The sequence below is a fragment of the Hyalella azteca genome, unplaced genomic scaffold (genome assembly GCF_000764305.2).
Source record: "Hyalella azteca isolate HAZT.00-mixed unplaced genomic scaffold, Hazt_2.0.2 contig2778, whole genome shotgun sequence".
In the NCBI taxonomy this organism is placed as follows: Eukaryota; Metazoa; Arthropoda; class Malacostraca; order Amphipoda; family Hyalellidae; genus Hyalella; species Hyalella azteca.
In genome coordinates this window covers 81,815-99,166 of record NW_025933040.1, presented here as the reverse complement: position 1 = coordinate 99,166, position 17,352 = coordinate 81,815, and the positions used below count along the sequence as shown (strand labels likewise).

At 37.7% G+C, this 17,352-nt stretch overlaps 1 protein-coding gene across 1 annotated transcript; it reads right to left on the bottom strand.

The window, feature by feature from the left end:
- Positions 1 to 1,316: 1,316 nt before the first annotated feature.
- On the bottom strand, positions 1,317 to 16,592 carry LOC108664800 (DNA-binding protein P3A2). The gene is made up of 12 exons (XM_047885695.1): positions 16,462 to 16,592; positions 10,804 to 11,012; positions 9,525 to 9,646; positions 6,598 to 6,722; positions 5,975 to 6,091; positions 5,205 to 5,400; positions 4,906 to 5,018; positions 4,511 to 4,615; positions 3,767 to 4,021; positions 3,066 to 3,195; positions 2,407 to 2,535; positions 1,317 to 2,322 (listed from the first exon to the last, which is right to left on the bottom strand). The coding sequence occupies exons 2-12, from the start codon at positions 11,004 to 11,006 to the stop codon at positions 2,126 to 2,128; spliced, it is 1,692 nt and encodes a 563-aa protein (XP_047741651.1). The 5' UTR covers positions 11,007 to 11,012; positions 16,462 to 16,592; the 3' UTR covers positions 1,317 to 2,125.
- Between the last annotated feature and the right edge of the window lie 760 nt (positions 16,593 to 17,352).

Sequence of the window (17,352 nt, the reverse complement as noted above, 5' to 3'; positions counted from 1 at the left end):
AGAAAGCAAAAATGCTTCGATATCAAGTGGCTTTGGTGTAATTATTTCTTGGGTTCATCGTCGCTAAAATAACAGCGCTTGGAATATAGGGCATCAAAATTGAATTGACGAGCTGGAGATAGAGAGAGTACATCGCCCGTAGCACAGAAGAGTACAGAAGTTTGAAGTCGAGAGCTGACCTCGCACAGCTCCGGGTGGGAAAATCGGTAGGTGTGATGGGAGCTTTGGTGAGAAATTCGCCGAGAGATTCAATGGCCGCTCCGTACATTATTCGTGAAATCATGGTACACAAAGTGATTACACAAAATTACAAATTATCTGCTTACTTTTGCCACGACACTGCAAGCTTTTCAATTAAAAGTAAAATAATGCGAGATTCTACAGAGAAAAGAAAATTTTACTGAGATGCGGCAATGAATCAAGTCACTTCGTGAATTGTCCGCAAAATTAATGCGTCAATTCAAAGTTACCTTCTCGCTAAAATTTGAAAAATAAATATACTGAAAACAATTGAGTTTTGCGTAATTTTAGACATCAAATAGTGACCAGAGTTGCTTTTCAAGACTGAGTGTTGTTGCTACCAGAATTAATGAAGTAGATTAATTCCAAGTAGAATTAGGCTACCAAGTCATTAGTCTACATCAAGCCCAGTAGAATTAATTCCAACCTCAGTTCTACTGATAACTATGTTCCATGAAATAGCACTGATGACCGGTAATGTATTTGTAAACAAAGGCTTAAGTATACTCTTGCGATAGTACGGAACTCAAGAAAAATGAGTGTATACGCCTTTAAATCCGCAGCAAATTTCACTAAAGTCAGATAGAGATAGCCATAGGAACCTCACCTGATACCAAAACTATTGAAAGCGTTCGCCCAATGCAATAAGTAGACACAGATACTCGAGAAAATAAGCAGATACGCACAACAAGGTGGAAGTTGATCCACACATTCTAATAATTTTTGTTCGATCTCAATTTTCATATTTGAATAATAAATTCAAATTATATAATTAGCTAGATTGGATGGAATTAAGCTCATAGATCCAACAGCTACAGAACAATATCCCAGCAAGCGGAGCTACCGAACAGCTTCTGACGTACTATATCATCAGTGTCACCAACGAGATACAAGTTCCGAGGCGATAGAAAATGCAGTCTGTGGCAAGAAGTTCAAATGAGCAAAAGAAACCCGGAGCACCCGACTGATGTTATTGCACGCATGTTAGCTTAGGCCGGGCAAATCATTAAATTTGAAACTTTAACTATATTGTTTTCACGAAATTGAAATCATAAGAAACAAGTCAGTGGGATAAAAAAAACGGAAATTGCAAAAAATAAATTGAATACAAATTATTACCGTTCAAATTGATAGATTCAAGAATTGTAAATATGACAGTCAAGTCGATAAACCAGATGCCGAGGTGCGAACCCAGCGATCTCACAGCACATTGAAGGAAGCTTAGAGTCTTGGCTTTAAACAGTGAGCCTGTTAGTGGTTTAGTGTACAAGCCACAAAAAGACAATGTCAATAGGATGCTTCACAATAGGGTTGGGCTGGCTGAAGTTTTCTGAGCAGCTACATCGCAATTTCGAGGCTGCATCAGAAGCAGCAAAGCATTTTTGCCGACGAAATAGGGTTCAATGCCACTGGCCATTTGCAGCAACGCTCTCGTCAATAAGTATACGCGATCATAACAGACCATGAGTGCTGATACGTGACCGTGTGTGCAGCAATTGTTCACGTAATATCCCGATGGTCGAAGTATTCTAATGACTAGATATGTCATCAAGACAATTAATTGTCGCGAGAGAAGATGCATCATGCAGACTGTTGATGTGTCGTGCAGGCTGTTGATGTGTCGTACAGGCTGTTGATGATGTGTCGTGCAGGCTGTTGATGATGTGTCGTGCAGGCTGTTGATGTGTCGTGCAGACTGTTGATGTGTCGTGTAGACTGTTGATGTGTCATGCAGGCTGTAGATGTGTCGTGCTGGTTGTTCTTAAATTAAGACGACACTTAATAAGCCTGTTGATGCCGATCAAACAGCAGACGTGTTGCATAGTTTAATATGTTTCAACACAACCGCAGACGTGTCACCATGACATGTAATGCGAGGTGCCGGCTAGTTGTGCCCCTTGTGCTGCACGACGTGTATGGCGTGTGTGCGCTGTTGTTTGTTGCCGTCGTCATCGTCAATGGTGTGATGGCCGCTTGTCGTCGCTATTATGTTGCCGTCTAGGGACGTGTTCAGCGTGGCCACCTCCACGCCGCTCAGTCCACCACCATCCAGGCCAGGCTCGAGCTTCGGTACCTGAGCAAATAAGCGCACTTTGGATGAAAAATGAAAGGAAACTATGCATCACCGAGAGATAAAATGCTAACAGTCGAATAGATGCTCATCATTAGGCGTAACAACGTGCAAGGGTTGGCCGTCGGAGCCGTGGATGTTGGCCACGACGGTGTGGTAGAGAGGCACGCTGATCATGCCTGACAGCGAGGACGAGCAGTAAGCGCCCGACACGCTCACCGGGACTGAAATAAACAACAGCTTTCAGGACAATTTAATTCAATCCTTATAGACCAATTGATAATCTGGACAAGAAGTAAGTGCTCGATACGCTTACCAAAAATGCCCTGTGGACGTCTAGATCACTAAATTTAGAAGACTATTAATATCAGTACCTAGATCACACTATAGTACCTAGATCACAGTACTAACAACATCCGAGAACTAGGTAACTATCTCGATCATTCCATCAACACCCGCGTTCTAGACATGTAATCGATGCATACCCTACCCGCTACTCAAGCCAGCCTGCCGACACACTATCAACATGCGTGCCCCACACTATCTCTCAGTGCCCAGTTACCCTACCCGCCGCTCACGTCACTCTGCGGACTCACTCTATCAACATGCGTGCCCCACACTATCACTCAGTGCCCAGTTACCCTACCCGCCGCTCACGTCACTCTGCCGACTCACTCTATCAACATGCGTGCCCCAGACAATCACTCAGTGCCCAGTTACCCTACCCGCCGCTCACGTCACTCTGCTGACTCACTCTGCGTGCCGTCGACGCCGGTGATGATGATGGACCCGTCTTGGCCGATGGTGGCCTCGGTGGTGTGTTGGTTGAGGTCCAGCGACACGGTCTGCATGCCCCCGTCGCTATCCCCTCCGTCACCGGTCACCTGGCGCAAGGGGCATGAATTGAAACATCTGTGAGCTATGAATGCTTTTATTCCTTCCATGGATGCCTTCCATGCACGATAAATTATGAAATGAATGCATTCTTACTGCTCTTATTAAAATTATACATGTGAATGATAAATATTTTAAAATTCCTTTAAATTATGCCACATATATTTGAGAAAACATGTACATAATATCGTGCAAATCGTTTTCCAAACATTATCAGAAATAAAGAAAAACCACAACAGAGTAATCATTATGTAAAGAAGCTGAATGACCTTATGTCATCTTCCTAAATCGAATAAAATGATTGCCTGCCACAACCAAAAAATATTCCAATTCGATTTTAATACCAGGATATGACAGAAATTTGCATATTCATTAGGTACTATGAAAATTGCTTATCATAGTTAAATCCCGATCCAGCTGAAAACCCCAAGAAAAAGTGTCAAAATTTAACTTTCATGTCAAACTTGCTCATAAAAAACATGGTGGATTAATCCCAGAGTCTCGAGATTAAGAAAGAGCTATAGTTTATATAAACGTGTAAAGTTATTATATAAGCCTCACGTGCGCTATGCCCTGAACTTGTGCCGTGGTGCCGTCCGGCAAATGTATGACTGGGTTGTTGGGGTCCACTTGTATGATGCTCACAGTGCCGTCGTGATTGCTCACAGTTTGCACTATGGGCCCAGAAAATATAGTTGTGCCAGAGTTATCTGAAGTGTTGCCACCACTGACGGAACATACATTAGAATTGCCACCCTGCACCACGCTCGCTGTGAGGACGCTGCTGTTCATCAAGTTTATATCACCAGTCATGCCCTGCAAAACAAAATAAAACAGATTTTATAATACAATAAATTCAGGTCAGATGGACGAACTCTATAATCATCACCTAGACTAAGCCAAATCTCCCTTCTCTGCCATGCAGTTAGGATCCTAGAACGTATGCCCCGACACACTTCAATCGCGCACGCATACTTTTGCAGCGCTCTGCAGTGACTTCACCCCTCTGAACAAAAGCCTAGAAGTCACTTGAGACACTCACTACTCGTTCCACCTCCCCATCAGGGCCGTGGCCACCAAGACAAATGCTACCCTGAGATTCAAAAACCTTTGGCTGGCACCAGCTGTGAACTTTATAGAAAAAAATCATTGCCACTTTCAGAAATGACGCACCCTAACCTAAACTACGCAGTCCATGCTGCTACCGAAATTTTTTCGTCATTCAGTAGAATGCTAACGTCATGACTGTAAGAGAAACATCGCTTCATAATCGGAACACGGGACATAAAAGTTGACAGCACTTACTTGGCTCTTTTCATCGTCCTCCACAAATGCAGGGAGCAGGTCGTCTCTGCCGTGGTATTTGTAACAATTAATCACAACTTGCCGCAATGCTGTAGTCCAAGATATCTGAAACACAAGAACCACTGAGATCGGCAGCAAGAATATTTTTTGAAAGGAAAGTATATTGACAAGTTGGATAAAAAAACTTCCTGCAGTTTACACCGAATACCGTAGCTATTAGTAAACATAATAAAAATAAGGCAAATCGACTTTGCATTATTATAGAGCTACTATTTATTTATGATCTGAGGAAATATGAAACATTTATATCTCATGTTGTTCATTCGGCTTTTAAGATGAAAAAATAGCTTAATATTATAGACTAAATTATTCATCAAGAGGTCTTTACCGCTCACCTTGTGTTTCTGATCTTCTGATCTTGCATCCATCCTGACGTTGGCCCACGGAACTTCTCTAGGCCACCAAGCTGGACGAGTGGTGTCTCTGCCCCAGCCTGGCTTCCCTCTCCCTGTAAACACGAGATATTATTTCAATAGACTTGAAGAATATCTAATTTATTCTGCACCGAAATGCACAGTATTTTGAATAGGAGTTCTATCATACTTCACTCGCATACCTAGCCAAGCAGAGAATACAGCCCAATTTCATGTTCAAATTGGATTTAAACTAGTTTACTTGAATATTGAACACTTGCCTGTGGAATATTTAAGCATTAGGGGAATAAAAGCCCTGAGCTGTGCCTGGGTCATCTTCTCAACGGGCGTGGGGATGCCGTCGATGACGAGGGGCGGCAGTTCGTACAGCGACGGGTCCTCCTGAGGCGGCGGGGGCGCCTGCAGGGCCAGGGCGGTCTCCAGCTCTGACATGATCATCTGCCGCAGTGACTTGATCTGGGAAGAAAATAAAGAAGCTTAGACGCGATTATCGGGAGGCGAAATATGCCAACTCTGACATGACCATCTGTGGGGAAAATATGGCAGCTCTGATATCCCATCTGCGGGAAAAATACAGTATCTCTGACATGACCACGTGGAGTAAAACTATGGGGAAGCTTTGACATGAACATCTAGAGGCAAAATATGCCAGCTTAGACGTGACAATCCGAGGATGAAACATGCCAGTTTAGACTTGGTCATTCATCATAAAATCACATTCTACACCAATCATATTTGAAAGTCTGAGATTATTTAGTCCGATAATGATTATATATCCTCATGCGGATGATCAACTTTAACTGGAGTTGGATTACTTACACAGCGTACAAAATTTTTGCAGATCTTGCACAAAATATGCACTGGAACAAGAATAAACACGAGTCAGAAGTAAAATTTAACAAGATCTGAGTCTGACACAAAACCTTCAGCCATATGACTGGTGCGTATTTATCAAAGATGCCGGTATCTTAAATACCTCTCTATAACCAATCACAAATGAAGCAAATCAGAGCATAGTGATGGAACTTACAACATCTTCTAAGGGTTTGGCACCAAAGCACTTGAAGTTGTTGCCGGACTTGCTGGGTGTTGCCACCAACACCACCGCTTGTTGTCCCACGCGTGTTGAGTACTCATCGATGGTGAGCTGCTCAATAGTCACTCACATAAAAACTTCATATAAAAAGTTTTCAGATAATACACATGTAATGAAGCTTTCCAGACTTTTGTAACTGATTCATAATTGAACTGCTCAATTTTTGTGAATGTTTCGTAATGAAGCCGCCCAGTCTTTGTACCTTATTTGTAATGGAAGTACACGGTCTTTGTAAATGATTCATAATAAATGGCCACATTTCATGCTTTATTCCTAATGAAACTGCCAAAGCTTGGTAACAGATTAGTAATGGAGCTGCTGGGTCTTAGTTACAAATTTGTTAGAATTAAAATTTTTGTAGCAGTTATTCATTTGTAATGGAACTGCCAGTATTCATAAATTATTCATAATTAAATTGCGCAGTCTTCTTGAATGATTCGTAATGTAACTGTCCAGTCTTTGTAAATTGTTCTAGGTGCAGGCTGGCCTAACAACTAAGCGCAACCTTATGGTACACCCATTCCATATATCCAGAACAGAAGTTGTATCATACACACCTTTAATTTCCTGAGTAGCCTGGTCTGTTGTCGCTTCCTAATGGAAGGATTGAGTTCAAAACAGTGATGCTTCTTGCGCTTCTTGGCTGAGGCGATAGCGGCAGCAGCGGCCACACCCACAGGTCCTGCATAGCCTCAACCAAACGGGAAACGCAGGCAAGAAGGAAGCAGAAAAAAACAAAATTGAATAATTTGGAAATAAGTTTTTAAAGAAAATAGAAGGGTTTTCCAGCACAAGCAAGAGTTGGCATGGAAATTTATGGTAAAATAATAAGAGAATTTGAGAAGATTGGGATGAGGCGGGTCAATATGAAAGCAATAGTGTAAAATAAATAAATAAAATAATAAAGAGGCAGGAAAAGGGAGAAAGACAAAATTTTTATTAGAAATGGCCTTAAAACTGCTTCATGAATATGAGCCTGACGTGGTAATTTCTTTGAATTGCTCTTCTGTTATTTGAAAGAATCTTTTTTTTTTGGGTGAGCTCATGAATAAATTTTCTCAATATGATCAGCAGAAATGCTTTTTTGCGGAGTTATATAGAGAACTGATCGTAAAATCAGGTCACAACGGCACTACAAGGGTTACACACACAAGCCTTAGTGACTACGTTGCAGGGCTTTGTTACTCGCAACTCAAACATAAAAAATCTGTAATGAATAAAATCATCATTCACAAACCAATAAATAAAACAAAACAGCAATTTATTAAATAGGGGTTGCAGGAAACACTATAAATCAAATACAATATATCATTGCAAATAGCAAAGCTGATGGTTCTATCTCATATTCTATAATCTATTGAACAAATGAAGGTTGTTGGGTGATCCAGAGAAAAATGTCACAGTGAAAATTCACAGAATGATTATTTTCATGAAACTCCAAGATGCACTACTTTAGAAATCCTAATCACAAAAAGCTTTCAAATCTCATTAACCAATTCAATTCTCAGACTGAAAACACAGATTGTGAATTACAGTTGCCAACAAACGACGTTGGATCAGCAACACAGATACATGTTAATTCCAGGCTTTTCCTTGACCTTATAAAAATTGAACTTGAACAACATACAAAACAGCAATTTATTAAATAGGGGTTGCAGGAAACACTATAAATCAAATACAATATATCATTGCAAATAGCAAAGCTGACGGTTCTATCTCATATTCTATTATCTATTGAACAAATGAAGATTGTTGGGAGATCCAGAAAAAAATGACACAAAGAAAATTTACAGAATGATTATTTTTTTTTAAATTTCAAGATGCATTACTTTAGAAATCCATATCACGAAAAGCTTTCAAATCTCATTAACCAATTCAATTCTCAGAATGAAAACACAGATTGTGAATTACAGTCGCCAACCTTGACCTTATAAAAATTGAACTTGAACAACATAAATCACCTTGCAATTCATGAAGAAAAGCATGCAATAATTTAATGAATAAGTTATAAGGATAGCCATCAGACAAATAAATAGCACAGGGAAAATTTTATGCTGGGGGAACAGGAACTAGAAAATTATTTGAAAAGCCAGAACACTCGCAGGCAAAATATGTTTATATAAATTATCAACAAAAAATCAACAAAAAATACTGCAAATTCAAAAATTTTCATAACACAATTTCTTATAACATAAATATAAAGAAATAAAATTCAGACAAATTTCAAGTAGATATTATTTAAAAAAATAATTCTTAGCACAGTATAAGGCTGGGATTCATAAAACTTCTTTAGGTAATTTAATGTATAGTTTAAATAAGACGAAAAGGTATAATTTATAATTTATTCAGTAATAATTTTTACTGTGATCAAAAATTTTCCAGGGCCTTGAGTCAAGGATCACTTGAGTCAAATTAGAGAAGCAACAAAAGAAAAAAAAAACTGCACGAATGAGTGAGATCAGCACATTCACTCTTTAGTAATGCATAAACTATGTAGTGCCAACAAAATGACTATAACATAGAAATGATAGAATGTCTTGAAATTTCAACATTACTATCTCCCACGCAATAAGCTGCTAGTTTATTTTAGTGGTTATTTGAAGTGAGCCTTCACTGAGCGCTACACCGAAGCTGACGCAGCAAAATTACATAGCAGAAAATAATCGAATAATGATGAAGCTATCAGCTCCACAGCAAAAAAAAATTAACAAATGAAATATCCTGATATTGTTATTGGCTCATAATACTTTTTTTAAGTGAAATATAATAGGGGATTTGTCTGCAATTGAATAATACAATGCAGTGTGAAATAAAAACCTTACGAAAATTATGAAATAAATTTATCCACGACCATAAATGAGTATATCATAAAAAAATCAGATATTAATGAAACTGAATGTTGCGGGTCTGGCAGCTTGCTCCAATGCTCAGTGGCACTGGCAAATACCACTTAAGCCATAAGTGATTGATTGTAGTGCAAAATGACTTGCTGAGTACGTTATCACTGAAACATTATATCTGTGCTGGTCTCTTGCATTGTAAGAATTTCTGGTTCAGGCATTCATGCTGTAAATCACGTTAAAATTTTATGTTCTCGGGTAGTATGAAGTATTCAATAATATCATGATTTTCTCAACATAAATTTCTCCCGTTTCATCTTAGAACATCTACAGCTAAGAAGAAAAAGCCATGCTTAATAGATTATAAACAATAATAACGTATAATAATAATAAATACTAAGTAAAACCACACAACAAGGGCATGCATTAGGAGCCCCTATATTCTACACAAAATGAATGCAGGGAAAAATCGATTATTAATATAACAGAAAAAAGAAACCAAGTATGAGCCAACGTTTGCACTGAGAGTTATGTGTGTCACCAGAGCCTCCATGAGATGAGAATTAGTTGAAGAAATCACCACATCAGCCCCAATTCTGAAGCATGCGTCGCGCAGGACTCAGTATGTCATGGTATTATCTCACCTGCCCACCCACCTGCCGCCGCTAACTGGGCGGTCACGTCATCATAGTTCGGTGAAAAATATGGTGAAGAGCCACCATCGTCATCAAAACTTTCTGGTGACAGAGGCATGTCGTCATCATCACTGGAAATAAAGGAATTTGCATCAGAATTCAGATAAATTCAGGATACCTTGTGAATTTATGTTACTAAAACAAACGTATGCTGCAATTGCTATGAATAAGTCAGGGTTATGAAACAGCCACTGTCCAATCTGGTCAATTAAAAATGACAAGAATTGATTTTAAAGTTAACAGAGATTCAGGAGAGTAATAAAATGATAATTGTGAAAATAGTTGATGATAAATTTTGTCATAAGACAAACATTAATGCTCTTGCAATGGGGTCTCTCATTATTTTCCTCAACATCATGATCATTATTAATGTGAAATCTTTATATTGCTGAAGAATTCATGCACATCAAGGCAAGTTTTTCCATGAAAACATTGTAAGGAAAAAATCAAATCTTCAGTAATTGTAAAATACATTTAAAAATTAAATTCAGCAAGATGCCACACTTTCAGGAAATTTGGAAAGCTATTGTTAAAGGGAATTTGAGAGAGAATATTCATTTGCACAAGATAGAGCTCATGTTCATGCAGATAGAGGTACAATTGGAGGCCCAAGACATTTTTTTTTCAAGCAGAATGCATGTGATGGATTAGTGGAAGGTATAAATTTTCATATCATGATCTTCTGACATTGTTTTACAAGAATTCTTACTATTCTTCTTAATTAAGAATTCTTCACGGTAGAATTAAAATGTTTGTTCAGTGACATTATCTGATCAAGAACATATAGACAATAAAATAAACAAATACAAACATGAATGCAAGTTAGAAACGTTGCTGTTGCTAGAGTTCTAGCAAAATAAAATAATAAATGCCATAAGTTTTTCCTGTCTTCTTCTATTCATAATAGACCAGATTTCTTCGGCCATTCCTGCTACTATTGCCATTTGTTTCAAGGACAAAAGTTAATTATGTAAATTAAGTTTACACTCTTGTTAAGCTGGCTCAGCCTGGCTGCATGATTAAACAGCAAAATAAAATTGGTAAAAATACTTTTTCAGCCTATTCATTTGGCTTAGGTTAAAATAGAAAAATGAATTTGAGAAACTAACCTTAGAATTTCGTGAAAATTAAGCGCAATACCTACATTATTGCTTGAAATGTGAATTTTAAACAAATTTTCAACAACAAATATATTGGTATTTATATGTATATAGGACAATTTCATCACCTAAGATTTTGTGGTGATGAGAGAGCATGTTGTGAAGGAGAAAGACCACCTGTGGGAGACTCAAGTGACTCCGCAACAATGCTTTCAGACATGTCACTGGTGAGCCCTGAGAGAGCAGACGAAGCATCAACAGTGCTGCGACCCTCAACAGCTCGAATGATGACAGCACCACCACCACTGCTGCCACACATGCCATTCATCATTTTGATCTGCAATTTAAAAGCAACAATTAACATCTTGTCAGCTACATTCCATCTTCACGGTGGACCAGAGCTCCAACAGTAATCATCACACAGATATTGCTGCTTATTCAAGCTACTTCATAGAGTTGCATACATTTAAAAAACAATATTTTTCAACAGAACTGACATTTATATCATGCCTGAAAACAAGGCAAGCACAGCCCAATAAATTTGTGAGTCTGTCTATGAGTCATAATCACAAGTATGCTGTGCCATGTTGGTGAGATTTCATTTACTTGTTCATTAATTTTGCAATTCTATACCGTCAAACAGGGTAATAAGGGACAGTTTTGTGTATTTTTCCATAACTTCTCTACAATGAAACATTTCATAAATGAGTTTGGGCTCATTTTAAAGGTATTTGCAAGGGCTATTGTATGGCATCTCTGAAAAATTCCATATGCTATTCGTTAGATGCCAGACACAAAATGAAAGCCTCCTGAACCAACCCTGGGAACGGGTCATAAGGGACACTTGAAATAAAACTCAATTTTACAATGTTAGAAGCATGCATAGTGTCCTCATCTATTACTAACAGTACTTTGAACTCCTCTTCCTTTGCAGATGATGTAAATGTAGAATAAATGACATTTTCTTTGATTTTTACTTTTTTTTACATTGACATGAAATTACCTTATCCATACAATATCGTATAATAGATGTGATATTACCTAATCCATGGACATGCCATTGAGTATTGACAACAACCTTGTCCACTGCAACTGCAAGCTTCCTATCAGCAGCCATGTAGCATTTATTCTGTAGGTAAGCTTACAGGACGGCTTGTAATGTTGCACCATTTTAATTGAGTCAAGTGAATTCACTAGAACAAAATAAGATTGTGAAAAAACACATATTTTTTTCTTTTCATAGTTTGTACATTATTTTCTGTACTTGAGTTTTTCAAATAAATGTGTTTTTTTTTTTGTAACTTAGAAAATTATTTCTTTAGGAGATATTTGGTTAATAATGATATTTCAAATATAACTTATAATTTCTTCAGATAAAAAAAAATTCTTGGTAGCATTCTAATGTATGGTAGCTAAGGCAATAATCCCAAAATTCTCTCTGTCAGGCCCCACTTAGCATTCAAGGCTCTGTTATCAAGCCTTTGTGCTCTGCCAATCATTAACCATATAGTAGTCAAATGGGGTAAGACAGGATCACACCCTTCATGGGGTAAGAAAGGACCAGCCCATGGTGTGCATTCTAATTGCACTGAATTCAATTTTACAAAAGAATATGTTAGAACAATCATTGCCTAACATTTCAGTGTTTGTGGCGACCCTCTTCTGCAAATAATGAATTTCTGGTGAATTTTTAAAGAAAACCTATGTAAAGAAGGGTCACAAAATAGTTAACCCTGTTTGGGAAATAAGATCTGTCTAATGACAAAAAAAATTTTGGCCAGGTTTGTGGATGTAGGCAGGTAACTTCAAGTAATAGGCAACTTATGAGACATACTAGGCATTCCTACATGCTACCATCACTGCCTGACATGTATTCTAAAATTGGGTAGAAAAGGACCAGACATGGGGTAAGACAGGACCACTAAATGATCCTGTTTTACCACACAAGTGGTCCTATCTTACCCCACAAATGGTCCTGTCTTAACCCACAAATGGTCCTGTCTTAACCCACAAATGGTCCTGTCTTAATCCACAAATGGTCCTGTCTTAACCCACAAATGGTCTTCTATTACTCTACAGTTTATCAAAAATAGTTTTTAAATGAATATATTATTGTGTAGTACATGGAGTATTTTGGTCAAAATTTTCAACTTTTGCCCAAACTTCATTATAACTTGTTAGCTTTTTTAATTAGAGAAATTTAGTGCACTATTTTAAATTGCATCAAAGGGATATAGAAAATAGGGATGTCTATTCCCATTAGTGAGCTGCAGAACTATGTGCAAGATTGGCAAGGGGAAAAATCACTGTATGAAACATGAAAAATAATTATGATCACCACTCTGTGAGAGGGCATGAGCTATTTTTGAAGAAGTGCACCACAAATGCAGTTAGCAAGAAAACGCATGACGTCTGACACTTGAGTTATTATCCATTGGTTTTATTACCAATTTGATAAATTTTTCAGACAATGACACTAATAGAATATACATGAAGCATTTAACAGTGCTCTACAATGAAACAAAGCCAACCCACTATTACTAGGCTTAACAAAGCTTTCTCGTGACAAAAACTTCAATGTGACTGATATTAGAGTTGACTTCCCGCAACACATAAAAATGGACACAATACAATATATTTTAGGCCTTACAACCTCATTATGATTATATTGTTTACAGGTTTTGTGTGTAATTTGCCTCAAAATGTTTTCAAAAAGTTAAAGGGAATATATCTTGGAATTGGTCATATTCTCCAGCACTTACTTTAGCATTTGTCTTATACTAAGAAATTTGTACATCTGCCTACTTAAGGGTTAGAGGGACTTGAAACATAATGAACAAACATTTCATACACCAACAGAATTTGGATTCATATAGGTTTAAGTTGGATAATACTGAACTCAGAGTCACCATAGAAAGAGCATAGACTAAACCAGGGGTCTGCAAACTATGGCGTGTGGGCCACATCTGGCCCGCCACGTAATTTAATCCGGCCTGCTGGATGAAGTTGTGAAATGAATAAATAATTATTGTACAAATGGCATCACAGCTTATTCAAAGCGGGGGCCTTCTGACTGGTGGCACTCAGCCCGAGTCAGTTTTCCTCTTTCTTGATACTGTGATGTACAGATACTAATACTGGTAGGTATGTGTTATGCATTACAACCAATCAGTTGTGTACGCCCTGTACGGTATAACTGTATATTGTGGGGATGGAGGCCAAGTGGGGCTTTGCTGCTGCTTCCATTTCAGGAAGCACAGATCTTTTATAATCCATTTAACTGTAATGCTGAAAGTCTTCCAACTCAATTTCAAATGGAAATTATTGATCTGCAGGCAGATGACAGACTGAAGGATAAGTATAGAGACTTAAATCTGATTGAGTTTTATAAATGCCTGCAGCCAGATCGGTTCCCAAATTTGATAAAGTTTGCTTGTAATTTTGTGTTTGTTTTTGGTTCAACATACATGTGTGAAACAAAATTTTCCAAAGTGAATAATATAAAACTATCAAGCACATTTATTTGATGACAACTTGAAATCAATTCAAACAATTGGCTCATCTAATCTGAAACCAGATTTTAATGACATTTTGAAGTCAAAACAACAGCATCATTTGCCACATCTATTTAGTTTATCCTGATTTTTTTCTAAAAAGATATGTTTAATTTTTCCATGTTTATACTTTAATATTTGAATGAATAAAATTACTGGCACTGATTTTTTTTATTCCTTTGGCCCACATAAATATGGGAAATATATAATGTGGCACTGCCCGCATATTGAAAAATTTGGAGCCCCCCTGGACTAAACTCTAAAGCCACTACATTACTTCAGTCACCACTGACAAGGCTGGCAAGCTACAAAACAATCCAAGATATTTTTCATAAAAATATTAGAAGGATTTAATAGTGATTTTTTGGACTTTGGGGTCAATTCTTTCCTACCACTCAAATCTCAAAAAGAAGTATTAGAGTTATGCCGTTGGCGTTATCACTTATCATAACAGCATAGACTGCATAGCCATAGTGCATATACTGCATATACAGCAATCCCTTGATTAGCACGGTTTTGAATACCGCAAAAAGTGTTACTTTTTGCTGTATTAGATCTTATGTTGTTACTTTTGTTACGACTTTTGGAAAAATTTGCCAAATGTTACTTTATGAATTTCAGTCAATAATTCTTTAAATAAGGTCCCATTCCGTAGGCACTCGTGCTAACTACAGAGTCGGTTTAACCGCGCCTTGTCTCGTTCATAACTCAAATGGTCAAGTTCGGCAACGTTCGCCAGTAAGTGCGCCACAGTGGCAAAGCAGAGATTTTTAGACTCTTCCTCAAGTTCATTTTTGAGTCCTATAAGTAGAGCAGTAAAGTATCTTGGATACCAGAATTATCATACATAAGAAATCTTCTAAAATCTTGAGTAAACGAGAAAAATAAAAATGAACTGATTCTAAAAAATCACTGGTTTGCAACTATGAACTGCGCCATGCCAGTGCTCTAGTTACTCGTTAGCCTTCAACTCAATTGCTCACTGAAATTGAAAAAACTAAAGAAATCATAAGAGAAGTAGACCCAAATGAAGAAAAAAGCATGAAAGTTTGCCATGGCCTGGATACGTGGATAGGCAAGTGAATTGCTATCGCACAATTATGCAGGAGAGAAAGAAATCTAATACTACTGTGCAATTGAAATTGGATTTGTTTTTCAGTAAAAAATAAATGTTAATTCATTCGCATTTCTTTTATTTAGGTATTTCCCCTAATACTTAGAAAAAAAATATGATGAATTTCAGTGGAAAAAAAAATTATTATGTAACTTTGCTATTTTTGAGGAATCATTATAATTATTCCCATATATTCTTAAGTTTGATTAGCGCAGTTTTGCTTAACACGGTAAAACTCAGGGATTTATTAACCGCGTTAATCAAGGGATTGCTGTAGGCCTGTAGTCACTCATGAGTCATGACTGTCATGATAGTGGCAAACATTGAACCACATTAGACTTAGGTAGTGGTTTATTTTCAATTCCTGATCAACTTCAAGATATTGTTCAATCTCTTATCTTGTTCTTGTGTATATTCATGCTGCCGCTGGTAGCCTAGTCAATAGGGAATGTTGACAAAAAGTTTCTTGTTTGCACTAGGCTAGGCTATGCATAATGGATTTGTTATTAATTAGGTAGTCTGTTGTGGTTACATATATAACTAATATTACTAATAACTCTGACAAGAAATGCTTTATAAGTTTACCTGTTGACAACTGTGACCTATGTAGAATTGTAGATAAGAAAAGATTAGTAAAAACTAAGGTAGAACGTGAAGAAAAGGGTTCGATATGAGAGAAAAAGTTGAGAAATAACAGGTTCGATAGGCAACATTCAAATGATACGTCAATCAGTAGAATAAATCTGCTTAAAATGTCAAATACCAGAGCAAACAAGTGTTTCCCAGTCTAATATACGCGCGTGACCTAATTCGAGTGCAGTTAGCGGTAATCTTGTTCAATTGACATAGATGAGCTTCGTGACACCTACAGGTGGCTCATCAGTTTTCAGCTCCAAGATTCAAAGGGAGAGTGTTAGAGCGCAGGGCAAGAAAATTGCAGCATGTATGTCGGCGCATAGCAGATGCCTGCCATCACTACTGAGCAGGTCCAAAATCATGCAATGCCATACAGGAGCTGCGTACGCATATTTCTAGCTCAGCTGATATAAACAATGGTGCAACATGGTTTCCGACACGAAAACACAACCACTAATGTACAAAACAACAACAGGGCTTACCAAAAACAACTTTAAACCCAGTAAATCAGCTTAGACCTCTGCTAAAGCCCAGCTTGAAATCTTCGGGGCGAGGAGAATAAATATTGATTTTCTTCATGGCTCGCAGCAGCGCAGCCATTTTTGAGCCTGCGCACAAGTGATCAAATTTGTAACAGGTTGACGCGGGAGGGCGGGCTTAACACTCACTAGTCTAGACTAGAGTTTAACCTTGTGATTGTCACACAGGCTTACACGAGCAAAAAGGTCCTAATGAAAAGCCGTAGGGGGCTAACACTTACCTAAATTTGAAGTCACCAAGGAAACGTCGTGGTGATAATATCCTCGTTTGATAGAGAACTGCGCCATCTGTGGGATCATTGACGAAACTTGTGTTCGAGCAATGTGTTCAAAGTAAATTTAGCGAGTGTGATTCCTCTGATGTGATAGCCTAATTTTAATTTTCAAGAATTATTTTTGTAATTATTGCATCAATTATTAATTCATGACTGATTAAGTGATTACTGTCATGATTAAAAAATAGTATATATTTGGAGCTGAAAGCGGAGGAAAATTGCGTCCAACCCTGGCCATACTTAACACGTTTGAACCAGCATGATTATCGTGCCTGACTGCCTGACACAATGACAATGCCCGGCAGGGGCAGAGCAAGGCCTGCAGCTGCAAGGGCTCCGACAGGGAGTAAAGAAGCAATAACGCGTGTTTTTAAACTTATTTACATACCTACTGTGAGACACAATCGTTGAACATAATAGTAATTTGTCTGTTGTCATAGCACTGATAGCAGGCTACTTTTGATTAATATTTTTCATATTAAGTATAAATGTCTTGTAAAATTAAAGCTATCAAACTTGCTTAATACCTAGGCTAATTGATATATCTGTGTTTTCAAAT